The sequence below is a fragment of the Apteryx mantelli genome, chromosome 16 (assembly GCF_036417845.1).
Source record: "Apteryx mantelli isolate bAptMan1 chromosome 16, bAptMan1.hap1, whole genome shotgun sequence".
Classification (NCBI taxonomy): domain Eukaryota; kingdom Metazoa; phylum Chordata; class Aves; order Apterygiformes; family Apterygidae; genus Apteryx; species Apteryx mantelli.
Window position 1 is genome coordinate 20,109,109 of NC_089993.1, and position 14,944 is coordinate 20,124,052.

Here is a 14,944-nt window from a genome sequence, read left to right on the forward strand (position 1 = left end):
CTCTCTTGCACAAGTAGCTTGTACATTCACCAAGTCTAGCAGCCGAGACTGACAACTGTGGGTTCTCTAGTACTGACACGGACTGCAGTGATTTTCTCCGCCTCAATCCCAGCTTCAACAGAGTAGGTATCGCGCAGAGCCAAACCCCCCCGGGCTTCCACAAGGCTCCGTTACATTGCTCTGCAATGGCAGGAGGGCACCGTCCTTGGCCAGGGCTTATCCATATGCTTTTGAGAGGTCACTCACAGGCAGAAAGATAAGAGCTGGAATGTTTTTTACAAAAAGATGAATCGTGCCCTTATCATGAGCATAAACTGCTTGGAGGGCTGGTTGAACCACTGCATTGTGTTTCCTTTTCAACATCCTTGTCTTACAACGTTTGCAAAGAAGAAAAGGTGAAAAGTAACCAAGCAGAGGTGTCCCAGTTTCCATGAAACTACCAGGCACTGCTTTGTGACAGTCTGCCAGGAACTGCACTGACATAAGCCGGCCTGGCTAGAACCAGGTTGATTCACCGCTGACACGTATGCTAATTGGAGACAGTTTCTCTATCTTTTCCATTCGCACCCCGGAACGAGCCTTAGGTTTTGTGAGTCTTATGCTGAAATGCAAGTGATTTGTTATTGTTGCATTTTAGACTGTCAGATAGCTGAAAACTGGGGGACTCTTTACTTCCAGAGATTCAGATCCATAGCTAACCTCACAGATTTTGTTGCTGTCTATGAAAACTTTACTGGGGTAAGAATATTGATTTAGACGCTTGGTGACATTTTACCAGCCTAGAGCAAAACCATTTCCATTTCTTTTTAGGCAGCCACACAAATCCCCCTGGGGTTTATACTCTGAGAGTCAGAGTATTACAAAATCGTTTGAACAACAAACACAAAATGAGAACACGTGGCCCTTTCTCCCTTCCTTGGAAACAATGGGAATTTCTCCAGCTCCTTCAGGAGAGCCAGGATCTTCCCCTCTGCTACCGCAAGTCCAGCTCTAAAGTTCATGACTCTTCCCTTGCATTTCAATTCCAGTAAGCCCCAGCGGGTTGACTCCTTTTGCCATAACAGAGCACCGAACAGAAAGGATGGATGTTACAGCTAGAGCACATGCACCTGGGTTCAGGTCCCGGACCTGATCCACGTTCCCTGCTTGTCTTTGAGTTCACAGAGATGATCATCGGATAACTTGCCTTTGTTTCTGGGGCAGACAGGGCAGAGACATGGGCTGTTTCCACACAGTATTTCAGAAAAGCCTCTGCTGGTGCCAGACTTGCTCTCGCTGCAACACCAGAAGGAGTTCTGAGAGCTACCCAGCTCGCTCGGGCCAAGCAGACACCCAGAATCTATCACTAACTTTTGGAAAATGGATCTGTTCCATTTTAATCCAACACCTTTAGTGCAAAGAACCTCTCCTACTTCATGACTCTACAGGACAGAACAGGGTCTGCCTGGGCCTTATGCCACTACTTCATTAGGAACGTTAAATACCATAACCTGCGTTTTTCAAAGAGAAGAACGAGCCTAGAACCAAGTCTCCTTGAGGACAAGGTTGTGCAGGAATGCTGCAGGGAGACACACGCTGACCCGGCCAGTTCGAGCAAGTACAGATGTGTAATTACAGTTACTTCTCTGTCTCTTTCCGCTCCAGATGGCCCCCCTGGAGGAGCTGACTGCCGTCCAGCTTGCCCACTTAACCCTGTCCCCAGACGCGTTCAGCTCTGTCGCTAACACTGAACAAATCTTTGACAGAGCATCCAAGCCGCCGGGCCTCAATGAGTTGGCTGCTTACTGGGATGAGTTGAACTCTGCTTTAGAGGAGGTAACTGCGGACAGCTTGTTATTGGGGCTCAGTGGGAGAGCTTTGCGTGGGACAGAAGTTTCCCTAGGGTAAACGCGCAGTAACCTAGCCTGAAAGGAAGATGTTGCAACAAGTTTGCCAGGGAAGCTCGTAGCTGGCGTTGCATTCTGAGTCTCACTCTGCGAGACTCGGACCCTACAGCGCTCTGCTTCAGGTAAGAGCTGATCATAGAGAAAACACTCCCTGCTGGGTTACAGCATCACGACTAACCCAGCTTCTCCCAGAACCATGCAAGCCAGCTTTGTACCAGAGCAAATGTCTTTAACTCCCTGCATTCATCCAAAAGATGAAGCATAGGCCAAGACCTGAAAATTGAAGGTCTAGAGGGGAACACACACATTTGTTCCTCCAGCTGTGTTGAATTCATTTCAGAATGTTTGCCTGCTGCAGAACATCGAGGTGGGGGCATCAAAACCACCTTTTTTCTTCCATCCTGATTTTGGTGGAAGCTCTGCCTGCGTGTAACTTGGTGCTTCAGACTAATTTTGCCAGGTCTTGGCTGCACTGTTACAATGCTGTAAAATCCTTAGGGATGTTGCATGTTCTCCTAATACTGATGGGGTAGAAATGGAAACCGCATCACGTGGCGCCATGGTGGCAGAACAAGACCAGGAGACGGGTGCTCTCAGTATTCTCGCTCTTTTGTCTTTTAAGTCTTCACCAGTCACTTGATTTGGCATTTGCTTACTTCATGTACTAGCCCACAAGCTGCCGAAATCAAATAGTAATTGGACCCAAGCTTTATCTTGGGACAGGATATTTGGAAGGCCTCGATTTGGACTCGCTTTGCCCCCGCTGAAATCAATGACAAACTCCCCAGGCAACAACAAAGCCAGGCTTTTTCAACCCCTTCTTCTGATTTTTCCAATATATTTATTCTTAGGACAGCCAGAGAGAACAACCCCAAAATATTTCATGAGAGCTTTTAGCAAGCAGGTTTGTCTCCCAGGAGTCCTCACTCACTCCCGGCTTCTTCCGTCTGTAGAATTGCTGGGATCAACACAGTCTTCTCCAAAATCCCTGCAGCTGGCAAAATGGATGTATACAACTACACTCTGCATTTCTCACCCAGAAGTCCGAGGTCACCGGTAACACCTAATTCAGCTAATTATCTCAGTTCAGCTCATTCTCTGGGAGCTCTGTCACCCTGTGCAAGTTGTGGGACAGAGCTAATCACTCTGTTCCTTTGCTCAGTACCTTCCAAGCGGCTTGATTAAGTAACTACAGATGGTTCTTCTCAGAATTCATTCCTGTTCACAGTACGAAAATAAAACACGCTGGCAGAACATGCCACTGAAGGGCTGAGGCAAAGGCCATAAAAGGCAATGACTTCAAGCCTTTCCTTTGACCTCAAGGTGCTTTAGCAATCCTCAGTGGTGATCTGTACTTCAGTGCAGAATCTCCTCACCTCCTCAAGCTACCTGTTCTTCTCTGCCCTACCACAGGTCCTGCCTGCTATACCCAAGCCACAGCCAGACACTGGTTGTTACAGTTTCTTGGAAAAAGCTCCATAGAAGCACCTTACACTCAGTTTCGCTCTACCACCAACCCTTCGATGCAGTAAGTGTGCATGTTTCCAGGGTTACTTAAAAAAAAAAAAATGTTCGTGTCTCTTTTATACATGTGTGAATCCACAGTGCTCTGTTACCTACAAAGGCTTAATGAGCTCCTAGCAAGCACAACTGCTGACCCTCGGGGGCTCTGCCCCGGCGCCCTGGGCAGCAAGCTGACGCCCACAGTCACTTGTCCTTGCTCACCCGACACGGGCGCCTGCCTGCCTCTGTGCTGTCACAAGAGGCCAGCGGGGCACAGGGCCCGCAGCGCCCTCAGCCAGCACTCCGGCGGGGACCCTGCACCGTGCACGGACGCCTGCTGAGACTCTCCCACCCACCCGGTGGTCTTGGCTGCCCACAGGGCAGGCTCACAGGACGCATCCAGGATGTGTCTGCCCCTCTCTGGCACTCACCCAGAGGCGCTTCCCACAATGCCGCTCCCTCTGGCTTTGCGCTGGCACGACCTTCTGCATCCTGTCTTCTCACGGCTCCTCATCACCTTTCTCCTTCAGCTGGCAAGCACCAACCTTCAGAACAAGGATGCGAGGAAGCAGGTGCTCGTCCAGTTTATGGGGCAGCTGGAGGCAGAACTTCCAGCTTTCAGCCCTGCCCACTGGATGCTCCTGCTGGCCAGACTCACGCTGCTGCTGCTGCTGAGCGCCGGCAAGGAGAATATCAGACTTTTCCTGGGCCACATTTCCAGCCACGACAGTTTCAGAGCCCTGTGAGTATACGAGGCAGGCGTCCTCTTTGCTCTTCACGAAACAAAAAGGGCCCCTCAGTACATGGCAAAGGAACCTGCAGGGCTGCCTTTTGCTGAGCAACATCTCTGCAAGAGGGTATTCTTGGCAGAAATGCTCCAGCAGGCAAACACAGCACGCCTAGGGGCGCATCTCCATTCCCTTCAATAAAACTTCACAACGAGGAGGCCTTAGCTGCCCTTCCCCTCGCTCTCCTTTGCCTTTGGGGGAACCCTCTTCTCCCTCCCGCACCATCCCTCCCACCTACACCATTGCCACCAGCTCAAAAGCAAGAATTACAGCTCTCCCACGCCACTTCCCTCCCTAGCGTGTCTGCCGGGAGCCAGGCATACATCTCCCTCTTGCCCACGGATCTGCAAGGCACCTGGAGCGCTTTGCTGACCTTCCTCGAAAGCCAGCACGCCGCCACAGGTAAGAGCAACCAAACACCACAACGGCCAGCTGGCGGGCCTGGCCTTCCCAGCCAGCGGCAAGGCGACGCCACCCACTGACTCTCTGCCGCTCTTCTGACACAGGCTCGCCACGCGCTTGCGACCACCAAAGAAACCTCGACTGGCTGCAAGAGAACTTGTGGGCATTCGCGGCTGTTGCTCACTGTGAAGATTTCATCGCACTACTGGCAGATTTCAGCGGGGTTCGTTTGCTTTCTAACTCCACAAGCACCGAGACCTTTGCTCTTGCTCAGCTCTCGCAGCCTGCTCTACTACAGCCCCAAAGGCAGGCAGAAGGCCGAGGCCGAGGCCTCTCCTGCCTGCTCCAGTTCACTAAACAGCCATTGCCCCAGCCGCAGCACACCTCAGCTGCCCAAGGCCGCAAATTCAGCCAACTCCACGCCTTAGGGCTCGCTCTCTTAGCAAGCTTTTGCTTCTCTCTCACGGGCTCCCTTTGCTTTTGCAGTTTGAGCCCAGCGACAACCTCACAGCCACCCAGCTCGCCTGCCTGTTCTTTGGGCCCGCGCTCCTGCAGGACATCGGCGTGGCGGAAACCCTTGCGCTCTCCCTCCAGAGCCCGCCAGCTTCGCATGCCTCTGCCCCCCTCGCCGACTTGCTTGCTGCGGCGTCTCAGGTGAGATACTGACCCCAGGCTGCGCTTGGAAGGAAACGCCACGCTTTAGGGGGACGCTCTTTCGGTACGCGGCCAACGGGGAAAACTGCTCCTTGCCCAGACTCTTGCTGGGCCTTAGCCCAGCTTGGCCTTGGACGAGCGAGTAGCTTCCCGCAGCCCCTTCCCCTCTCATCTCCAGGCCGCCCCCACCCACACACTTGACACAGCAACACCTGGCAAACACCCGCTGCTCACAGCTCACTTGCCTTCTTACTTGCTTTGCTTTGCAGCAGGCCTTAGCATCCCTGACAGACGCGCAAGCCTGGGGCGCCACGCTCGGGGCCATCTTCCCCACGCTCCGAGGCCTCTTCGCCACGTCGGCTCTCCAGCAGCAGCGGATGAGAAGCAACACGCAGCAAGAGCAGGGAGTTGGTCACCGATGGTCTGCTGAGAGCATTCGCACAAATCACCTGCCCAGCGGCAGCAAACAGCTCTCATTAAATCTCATCCCACTAAATCCTGAGCACTGTCGCTTGCCTGAAACCCCGGCCAGAGCAAACTTAAGGCTCCCTGCGCGTCGAACGTCAGCTGGGCTGAGAGCGCGCAGAGGGCGCGAATGCTCTCCTTTGCGCTCCAGCCCTCGCTCCTTGCTCTGCCTTCTTCACCAGGACTCCCTTACAATTACCTCTCCTGCAAACCCGGGCCAAAAGGCCTGGCTGTGCCCAGCAAAAGGGCACAAAAAGCACTGTTATCCCTTGCATGCGGGGGCACAGATTCTCCCCCCCCGAACAGAGAGGAACAGCTTATCGCAAGACAGAAACAACGTGCCCACGTTTGGCAGCGGGACCTCCTAGCCCAGAATCTGTCGCGAGCTCAGCAGCAGCAGCGGCGCTGGGAACGCTGCCTACACGGTCAACGGGGTTTGCGGCCCCGAACCCCGCACCGGGCGGGCAGGAGCCTCCCCGGGCACCGCGCGGGGGCGGGGGGGAGGGGGGGAGGAGCGCTCCTGGGCGGGGGTCGGTGCCCGCCGCGCCTCGCCCCGCCCCCAGGCCGGGGCCGCCGCGCGCATGCGCCATACCCGCTCCGGCCCTCCCGATGCGCACGCGCGCCGACGCGTTTCGCGACACCGCTGTCGCCGCGCTTTCCGGCGGCGCGGCGACGCGTTTTACGGCAGCGCGACGCGCTCGCCGGTGGCGGCCGCGATGGCGTCTCCCTTCAGCGGGGTGCTGCAGCTCACCGACCTGGACGACTTCATCGGGCCCTCCCAGGTGGGCGCGGGCCGCCAGGGCTCTTCCCTGCGAGCGCCGCCGGGGCGGGGGGGCAGATGGCGCCCGGTCGGGGCCGCTGCTGCGGGCGGGAAAGGCCCCGCCGCGCTCCCGGGACCTGGGAGGCGCCTCGTAGCGCGCAGGGGGCGAAGGGGCCGCGCCCGGCCTGCTGCCGCCACCCGCCCTTCTTCTGCCGCTGCTAATGAAAATAGTAAAGGGAGAAAGCACAGAGATACCTCGCGGCTCCCTCCAGGCAGCGCGAGGGGTCGGGGAGGGCAGCGGCTCTGCGGTCAGCGCCAAAGCAGCTGAAGAAAAGCCTCGTTCATGTGCCCGCGGCCAGTCACGCTCCCCCGATCTGATCTGGGAACTGCCCGCCTAAATATTAACCTGGGGGTGGGGGAGAGAAACAAAACAAAACAACACAGCAAGAACAACAAGCTTAAGCCTAAACAAGGTCTCTGATCCAGCGCATGCGCTTCACCAAGACGTAAGGTGCCTAACCAATAAAAATCACCCAAGGAATGAAAACACCCTTGGGACTGCATCACAAAACAATACAGAAAACTGGAAGTCCGATTCCTTGCAACATTAAAAGACCCTTCACTGGCACTAGCCCCATGTTGACTGTAGTGACCACGCCTCCACTGGTTAAAATGGGCAGTGAAGAATGCATGATCTGTAGGGCTTTTTGAGAGAAGAGGACTTTGCAGGCAAGCCCCAGTTGCTTTCACGGCTCCTTAAAGCCCAGCTGACTTCTTTGGAGCAACAGCAAAAGCGCCCTCTCTTTTTGGTGTGATGCTGGAAAAGTGTTCCTTCTGTAAAAAGGGGGTAAGAGTTCTTACTTTTACATTTTCCCTTGGTGGTTATAGATGCTGTGAGTAAATGCAGCATACCTTAAGGCAGAATAAGCGGCATTCACTCTTCAGCTAGCCTTTGCTTTTGATCATTCTAGTTTCAATTACAGTTTTGCTGTGCTTTCTCTTCCACACATCTCAGCTGCTCACTTTGGGGCTTTCTTTCTGCATCAGGAATGTATCAAACCTGTCAAAGTTGAAAAAAACCACCCTGGAAAAGCAGCAGCTAAGATCAGAATTGAAGCAGATGGGAGCTACTTTCAGATCAATCAGGTATGTGTGATTTTTGATTATTGTGTAAAATATCCAAAAAGTGCAACTTTCTTGCTCTGTATTTAAATGCTCCAGCTAGTTACTGCCTGCCAGGGAACCAAGATGTAACAAAAGTATTGCTCTTGTCATCAGCCTTCTCGCATCTTTTTCCAGAGCCCAAGGTGGTTTTAGTTACCCAGTTCTATAAGCAATATTTCTAAAGTCACGTCTGCCCTTTTGTTTTATGCTCTCAAACACGGACATTAATTAATGATGTTTTCAGTGTAAGAGCAGATAAGGTGAGAAGTCTCTTTGCTTGCCACCAGTTCTCAAGTGCCTGCATTGCTAGATTATTTGAGATAATGCTTTTCTTATTGCATCATACAGGACAAAAGTTACCTTAGGTTTAAAAGATACAGCGTGGCTCAGAAATACTCTGATATGAGATGCTGAAACCATGTTTCATCAACATACAGCTACAAAGGACTTAATTCTGTGCACAGTGAGTTAGATCCTGACACTCAGAGAGCCGTACACCAGGCCAGAATGGATTTTCTCAATGGGCAAGCAGCAAAAGAAGCTAATGGATTACTGCATTTTACCTTCTCCTGTTATTTGCAAGCACCTTAATACTAAAACCTTCTGCTACTTTTGGGCAGCACACAAGCAGTAATACTCATAATTTCAGGAGCACAACAAAACTTACAAAAACAAGCCGTCACCCTTCCTTATCTTGGGTGAAGTATCCCAGGAATAATCCACGGTGCAGGATGGCCAAGCTAAATTACAAAAGTGTGCAATGATTCCAGAAGCAGAATTTAGGATGAAACTTCAGCCTCCCGATTTGCACTCCTGAGCACCACCACCTGCTCCCTACAGCCCCTCTGAGCTGTCTGTACGGTCCAGCTGTGGCTACAGCACCATTTCTACCTCGCCTCCTCTGAGAGAGAGGTATTTTTCCAGGGCGCAGGCTTATCTGGCTGTCTTGCTTACATGAGCGTCTGACATGTTATACAAAGCTTCCCGCTCTTTCCTGCCACCAGGCTCGATTAGCTTCTGACCATCCAACATGCTCTCTTGCACAAGTAGCTTGTACATTCACCAAGTCTAGCAGCCGAGACTGACAACTGTGGGTTCTCTAGTACTGACACGGACTGCAGTGATTTTCTCCGCCTCAATCCCAGCTTCAACAGAGTAGGTATCGCGCAGAGCCAAACCCCCCCGGGCTTCCACAAGGCTCCGTTACATTGCTCTGCAATGGCAGGAGGGCACCGTCCTTGGCCAGGGCTTATCCATATGCTTTTGAGAGGTCACTCACAGGCAGAAAGATAAGAGCTGGAATGTTTTTTACAAAAAGATGAATCGTGCCCTTATCATGAGCATAAACTGCTTGGAGGGCTGGTTGAACCACTGCATTGTGTTTCCTTTTCAACATCCTTGTCTTACAATGTTTGCAAAGAAGAAAAGGTGAAAAGTAACCAAGCAGAGGTGTCCCAGTTTCCATGAAACTACCAGGCACTGCTTTGTGACAGTCTGCCAGGAACTGCACTGACATAAGCCGGCCTGGCTAGAACCAGGTTGATTCACCGCTGACACGTATGCTAATTGGAGACAGTTTCTCTATCTTTTCCATTCGCACCCCGGAACGAGCCTTAGGTTTTGTGAGTCTTATGCTGAAATGCAAGTGATTTGTTATTGTTGCATTTTAGACTGTCAGATAGCTGAAAACTGGGGGACTCTTTACTTCCAGAGATTCAGATCCATAGCTAACCTCACAGATTTTGTTGCTGTCTATGAAAACTTTACTGGGGTAAGAATATTGATTTAGACGCTTGGTGACATTTTACCAGCCTAGAGCAAAACCATTTCCATTTCTTTTTAGGCAGCCACACAAATCCCCCTGGGGTTTATACTCTGAGAGTCAGAGTATTACAAAATCATTTGAACAACAAACACAAAATGAGAACACGTGGCCCTTTCTCCCTTCCTTGGAAACAATGGGAATTTCTCCAGCTCCTTCAGGAGAGCCAGGATCTTCCCCTCTGCTACCGCAAGTCCAGCTCTAAAGTTCATGACTCTTCCCTTGCATTTCAATTCCAGTAAGCCCCAGCGGGTTGACTCCTTTTGCCATAACAGAGCACCGAACAGAAAGGATGGATGTTACAGCTAGAGCACATGCACCTGGGTTCAGGTCCCGGACCTGATCCACGTTCCCTGCTTGTCTTTGAGTTCACAGAGATGATCATCAGATAACTTGCCTTTGTTTCTGGGGCAGACAGGGCAGAGACATGGGCTGTTTCCACACAGTATTTCAGAAAAGCCTCTGCTGGTGCCAGACTTGCTCTCGCTGCAACACCAGAAGGAGTTCTGAGAGCTACCCAGCTCGCTCGGGCCAAGCAGACACCCAGAATCTATCACTAACTTTTGGAAAATGGATCTGTTCCATTTTAATCCAACACCTTTAGTGCAAAGAACCTCTCCTACTTCATGACTCTACAGGACAGAACAGGGTCTGCCTGGGCCTTATGCCACTACTTCATTAGGAACGTTAAATACCATAACCTGCATTTTTCAAAGAGAAGAGCGAGCCTAGAACCAAGTCTCCTTGAGGACAAGGTTGTGCAGGAATGCTGCAGGGAGACACACGCTGACCCGGCCAGTTCAAGCAAGTACAGATGTGTAATTACAGTTACTTCTCTGTCTCTTTCCGCTCCAGATGGCCCCCCTGGAGGAGCTGACTGCCGTCCAGCTTGCCCACTTAACCCTGTCCCCAGACGCGTTCAGCTCTGTCGCTAACACTGAACAAATCTTTGACAGACCATCCAAGCCGCCGGGCCTCAATGAGTTGGCTGCTTACTGGGATGAGTTGAACTCTGCTTTAGAGGAGGTAACTGCGGACAGCTTGTTATTGGGGCTCAGTGGGAGAGCTTTGCGTGGGACAGAAGTTTCCCTAGGGTAAACGCGCAGTAACCTAGCCTGAAAGGAAGATGTTGCAACAAGTTTGCCAGGGAAGCTCGTAGCTGGCGTTGCATTCTGAGTCTCACTCTGCGAGACTCGGACCCTACAGCGCTCTGCTTCAGGTAAGAGCTGATCATAGAGAAAACACTCCCTGCTGGGTTACAGCATCACGACTAACCCAGCTTCTCCCAGAACCATGCAAGCCAGCTTTGTACCAGAGCAAATGTCTTTAACTCCCTGCATTCATCCAAAAGATGAAGCATAGGCCAAGACCTGAAAATTGAAGGTCTAGAGGGGAACACACACATTTGTTCCTCCAACTGTGTTGAATTCATTTCAGAATGTTTGCCTGCTGCAGAACATCGAGGTGGGGGCATCAAAACCACCTTTTTTCTTCCATCCTGATTTTGTTGGAAGCTCTGCCTGTGTGTAACTTGGTGCTTCAGACTAATTTTGCCAGGTCTTGGCTGCACTGTTACAATGCTGTAAAATCCTTAGGGATGTTGCATGTTCTCCTAATACTGATGGGGTAGAAATGGAAACCGCATCACGTGGCGCCATGGTGGCAGAACAAGGCCAGGAGACGGGTGCTCTCAGTATTCTCGCTCTTTTGTCTTTTAAGTCTTCACCAGTCACTTGATTTGGCATTTGCTTACTTCATGTACTAGCCCACAAGCTGCCGAAATCAAATAGTAATTGGACCCAAGCTTTATCTTGGGACAGGATATTTGGAAGGCCTCGATTTGGACTCACTTTGCCCCCGCTGAAATCAATGACAAACTCCCCAGGCAACAACAAAGCCAGGCTTTTTCAACCCCTTCTTCTGATTTTTCCAATATATTTATTCTTAGGACAGCCAGAGAGAACAACCCCAAAACATTTCATGAGAGCTTTTAGCAAGCAGGTTTGTCTCCCAGGAGTCCTCACTCACTCCCGGCTTCTTCCGTCTGTAGAATTGCTGGGATCAACACAGTCTTCTCCAAAATCCCTGCAGCTGGCAAAATGGATGTATACAACTACACTCTGCATTTCTCACCCAGAAGTCCGAGGTCACCGGTAACACCTAATTCAGCTAATTATCTCAGTTCAGCTCATTCTCTGGGAGCTCTGTCACCCTGTGCAAGTTGTGGGACAGAGCTAATCACTCTGTTCCTTTGCTCAGTACCTTCCAAGCGGCTTGATTAAGTAACTACAGATGGTTCTTCTCAGAATTCATTCCTGTTCACAGTACGAAAATAAAACACGCTGGCAGAACATGCCACTGAAGGGCTGAGGCAAAGGCCATAAAAGGCAATGACTTCAAGCCTTTCCTTTGACCTCAAGGTGCTTTAGCAATCCTCAGTGGTGATCTGTACTTCAGTGCAGAATCTCCTCACCTCCTCAAGCTACCTGTTCTTCTCTGCCCTACCACAGGTCCTGCCCGCTATACCCAAGCCACAGCCAGACACTGGTTGTTACAGTTTCTTGGAAAAAGCTCCATAGAAGCACCTTACACTCAGTTTCGCTCTACCACCAACCCTTCGATGCAGTAAGTGTGCATGTTTCCAGGGTTACTTTAAAAAAAATGTTCGTGTCTCTTTTATACATGTGTGAATCCACAGTGCTCTGTTACCTACAAAGGCTTAATGAGCTCCTAGCAAGCACAACTGCTGACCCTCGGGGGCTCTGCCCCGGCGCCCTGGGCAGCAAGCTGACGCCCACAGTCACTTGTCCTTGCTCACCCGACACGGGCGCCCGCCTGCCTCTGTGCTGTCACAAGAGGCCAGCGGGGCACAGGGCCCGCAGCGCCCTCAGCCAGCACTCCGGCGGGGACCCTGCACCGTGCACGGACGCCTGCTGAGACTCTCCCACCCACCCGGTGGTCTTGGCTGCCCACAGGGCAGGCTCACAGGACGCATCCAGGATGTGTCTGCCCCTCTCTGGCACTCACCCAGAGGCGCTTCCCACAATGCCGCTCCCTCTGGCTTTGCGCTGGCACGACCTTCTGCATCCTGTCTTCTCACGGCTCCTCATCACCTTTCTCCTTCAGCTGGCAAGCACCAACCTTCAGAACAAGGATGCGAGGAAGCAGGTGCTCATCCAGTTTATGGGGCAGCTGGAGGCAGAACTTCCAGCTTTCAGCCCTGCCCACTGGATGCTCCTGCTGGCCAGACTCGCGCTGCTGCTGCTGCTGAGCGCCGGCAAGGAGAATATCAGACTTTTCCTGGGCCACATTTCCAGCCACGACAGTTTCAGAGCCCTGTGAGTATACGAGGCAGGCGTCCTCTTTGCTCTTCACGAAACAAAAAGGGCCCCTCAGTACATGGCAAAGGAACCTGCAGGGCTGCCTTTTGCTGAGCAACATCTCTGCAAGAGGGTATTCTTGGCAGAAATGCTCCAGCAGGCAAACACAGCACGCCTAGGGGCACATCTCCATTCCCTTCAATAAAACTTCACAACGAGGAGGCCTTAGCTGCCCTTCCCCTCGCTCTCCTTTGCCTTTGGGGGAACCCTCTTCTCCCTCCCGCACCATCCCTCCCACCTACACCATTGCCACCAGCTCAAAAGCAAGAATTACAGCTCTCCCACGCCACTTCCCTCCCTAGCGTGTCTGCCGGGAGCCAGGCATACATCTCCCTCTTGCCCACGGATCTGCAAGGCACCTGGAGCGCTTTGCTGACCTTCCTCGAAAGCCAGCACGCCGCCACAGGTAAGAGCAACCAAACACCACAACGGCCAGCTGGCGGGCCTGGCCTTCCCAGCCAGCGGCAAGGCGACGCCACCCACTGACTCTCTGCCGCTCTTCTGACACAGGCTCGCCATGCGCCTGCGACCACCAAAGAAACCTCGACTGGCTGCAAGAGAACTTGTGGGCATTCGCGGCTGTTGCTCACTGTGAAGATTTCATCGCACTACTGGCAGATTTCAGCGGGGTTCGTTTGCTTTCTAACTCCACAAGCACTGAGACCTTTGCTCTTGCTCAGCTCTCGCAGCCTGCTCTACTACAGCCCCAAAGGCAGGCAGAAGGCCGAGGCCGAGGCCTCTCCTGCCTGCTCCAGTTCACTAAACAGCCATTGCCCCAGCCGCAGCACACCTCAGCTGCCCAAGGCCGCAAATTCAGCCAACTCCACGCCTTAGGGCTCGCTCTCTTAGCAAGCTTTTGCTTCTCTCTCACGGGCTCCCTTTGCTTTTGCAGTTTGAGCCCAGCGACAACCTCACAGCCACCCAGCTAGCCTGCCTGTTCTTTGGGCCCGCGCTCCTGCAGGACATCGTCGTGGCGGAAACCCTTGCGCTCTCCCTCCAGAGCCCGCCAGCTTCGCATGCCTCTGCCCCCCTCGCCGACTTGCTTGCTGCGGCGTCTCAGGTGAGATACTGACCCCAGGCTGCGCTTGGAAGGAAACACCACGCTTTAGGGGGACGCTCTTTCGGTACGCGGCCAACGGGGAAAACTGCTCCTTGCCCAGACTCTTGCTGGGCCTTAGCCCAGCTTGGCCTTGGACGAGCGAGTAGCTTCCCGCAGCCCCTTCCCCTCTCATCTCCAGGCCGCCCCCACCCACACACTTGACACAGCAACACCTGGCAAACACCCGCTGCTCACAGCTCACTTGCCTTCTTGCTTTGCTTTGCAGCAGGCCTTAGCATCCCTGACAGACGCGCAAGCCTGGGGCGCCACGCTCGGGGCCATCTTCCCCACGCTCCGAGGCCTCTTCGCCACATCGGCTCTCCAGCAGCAGCGGATGAGAAGCAACACGCAGCAAGAGCAGGGAGTTGGTCACCGATGGTCTGCTGAGAGCATTCGCACAAATCACCTGCCCAGCGGCAGCAAACAGCTCTCATTAAATCTCATCCCACTAAATCCTGAGCACTGTCGCTTGCCTGAAACCCCGGCCAGAGCAAACTTAAGGCTCCCTGCGCGTCGAACGTCAGCTGGGCTGAGAGCGCGCAGAGGGCGCGAATGCTCTCCTTTGCGCTCCAGCCCTCGCTCCTTGCTCTGCCTTCTTCACCAGGACTCCCTTGCAACTACCTCTCCTGCAAACCCGGGCCAAAAGGCCTGGCTGTGCCCAGCAAAAGGGCACAAAAAGCACTGTTAGCCCTTGCATGCGGGGGCACAGATTCTCCCCCCCCGAACAGAGAGGAACAGCTTATCGCAAGACAGAAACAACGTGCCCACGTTTGGCAGCGGGACCTCCTAGCCCAGAATCTGTCGCGAGCTCAGCAGCAGCAGCGGCGCTGGGAACGCTGCCTACACGGTCAACGGGGTTTGCGGCCCCGAACCCCGCACCGGGCGGGCAGGAGCCTCCCCGGGCACCGCGCGGGGGCGGGGGGGGGAGGGGGGGAGGAGCGCTCCTGGGCGGGGGGCGGTGCCCGCCCCGCCTCGCCCCGCCCCCAGGCCAGGGCCGCCGCGCGCATGCGCCATGCCCGCC

At 53.3% G+C, this 14,944-nt stretch overlaps 2 protein-coding genes across 6 annotated transcripts; both read left to right on the top strand.

The window, feature by feature from the left end:
- The first annotated feature begins 1,916 nt into the window (after positions 1-1,916).
- LOC106493845 (uncharacterized) lies at positions 1,917-6,180 on the top strand. The gene is made up of 7 exons (XM_067306322.1): positions 1,917-2,008; positions 3,300-3,414; positions 3,920-4,131; positions 4,476-4,579; positions 4,684-4,802; positions 5,066-5,233; positions 5,503-6,180. The coding sequence occupies exons 3-7, from the start codon at positions 3,977-3,979 to the stop codon at positions 6,064-6,066; spliced, it is 1,110 nt and encodes a 369-aa protein (XP_067162423.1). The 5' UTR covers positions 1,917-2,008; positions 3,300-3,414; positions 3,920-3,976; the 3' UTR covers positions 6,067-6,180.
- Positions 6,181-6,332: 152 nt separating this feature from the next.
- Positions 6,333-14,821, top strand: LOC136993496 (uncharacterized). Of its 5 annotated transcripts, none has more exons than XM_067306343.1 (9): positions 6,333-6,480; positions 6,997-7,305; positions 7,506-7,604; positions 11,955-12,069; positions 12,571-12,782; positions 13,127-13,230; positions 13,335-13,453; positions 13,717-13,884; positions 14,150-14,821. In XM_067306343.1, the coding sequence occupies exons 3-9, from the start codon at positions 7,579-7,581 to the stop codon at positions 14,609-14,611; spliced, it is 1,206 nt and encodes a 401-aa protein (XP_067162444.1). In that variant the 5' UTR covers positions 6,333-6,480; positions 6,997-7,305; positions 7,506-7,578; the 3' UTR covers positions 14,612-14,821. The 5 variants fall into 5 exon arrangements, with proteins under 5 accessions (XP_067162444.1, XP_067162446.1, XP_067162442.1 ...); XM_067306345.1 differs by lacking the exon at positions 6,997-7,305 and adding an exon at positions 10,401-10,470; XM_067306341.1 differs by lacking the exon at positions 6,997-7,305.
- Positions 14,822-14,944: the final 123 nt, after the last annotated feature.

Excerpts from the sequence above, each read along its gene's own strand:
- LOC136993496 (XM_067306343.1), top strand. The coding sequence starts at position 7,579 with ATGGGAGCTACTTTCAGATCAATCAG. Across the intron at positions 7,605-11,954 it reads GCTACTTTCAGATCAATCAG|GTCCTGCCCGCTATACCCAA; the intron begins GTATGTGTGATT and ends GCCCTACCACAG. Across the intron at positions 13,231-13,334 it reads AAGCCAGCACGCCGCCACAG|GCTCGCCATGCGCCTGCGAC; the intron begins GTAAGAGCAACC and ends CTTCTGACACAG.
- LOC106493845 (XM_067306322.1), top strand. The coding sequence starts at position 3,977 with ATGGGGCAGCTGGAGGCAGAACTTCCAGCTTTCAGCCCTGCCCACTGG. Across the intron at positions 4,580-4,683 it reads AAGCCAGCACGCCGCCACAG|GCTCGCCACGCGCTTGCGAC; the intron begins GTAAGAGCAACC and ends CTTCTGACACAG. Across the intron at positions 4,803-5,065 it reads TACTGGCAGATTTCAGCGGG|TTTGAGCCCAGCGACAACCT; the intron begins GTTCGTTTGCTT and ends TTGCTTTTGCAG.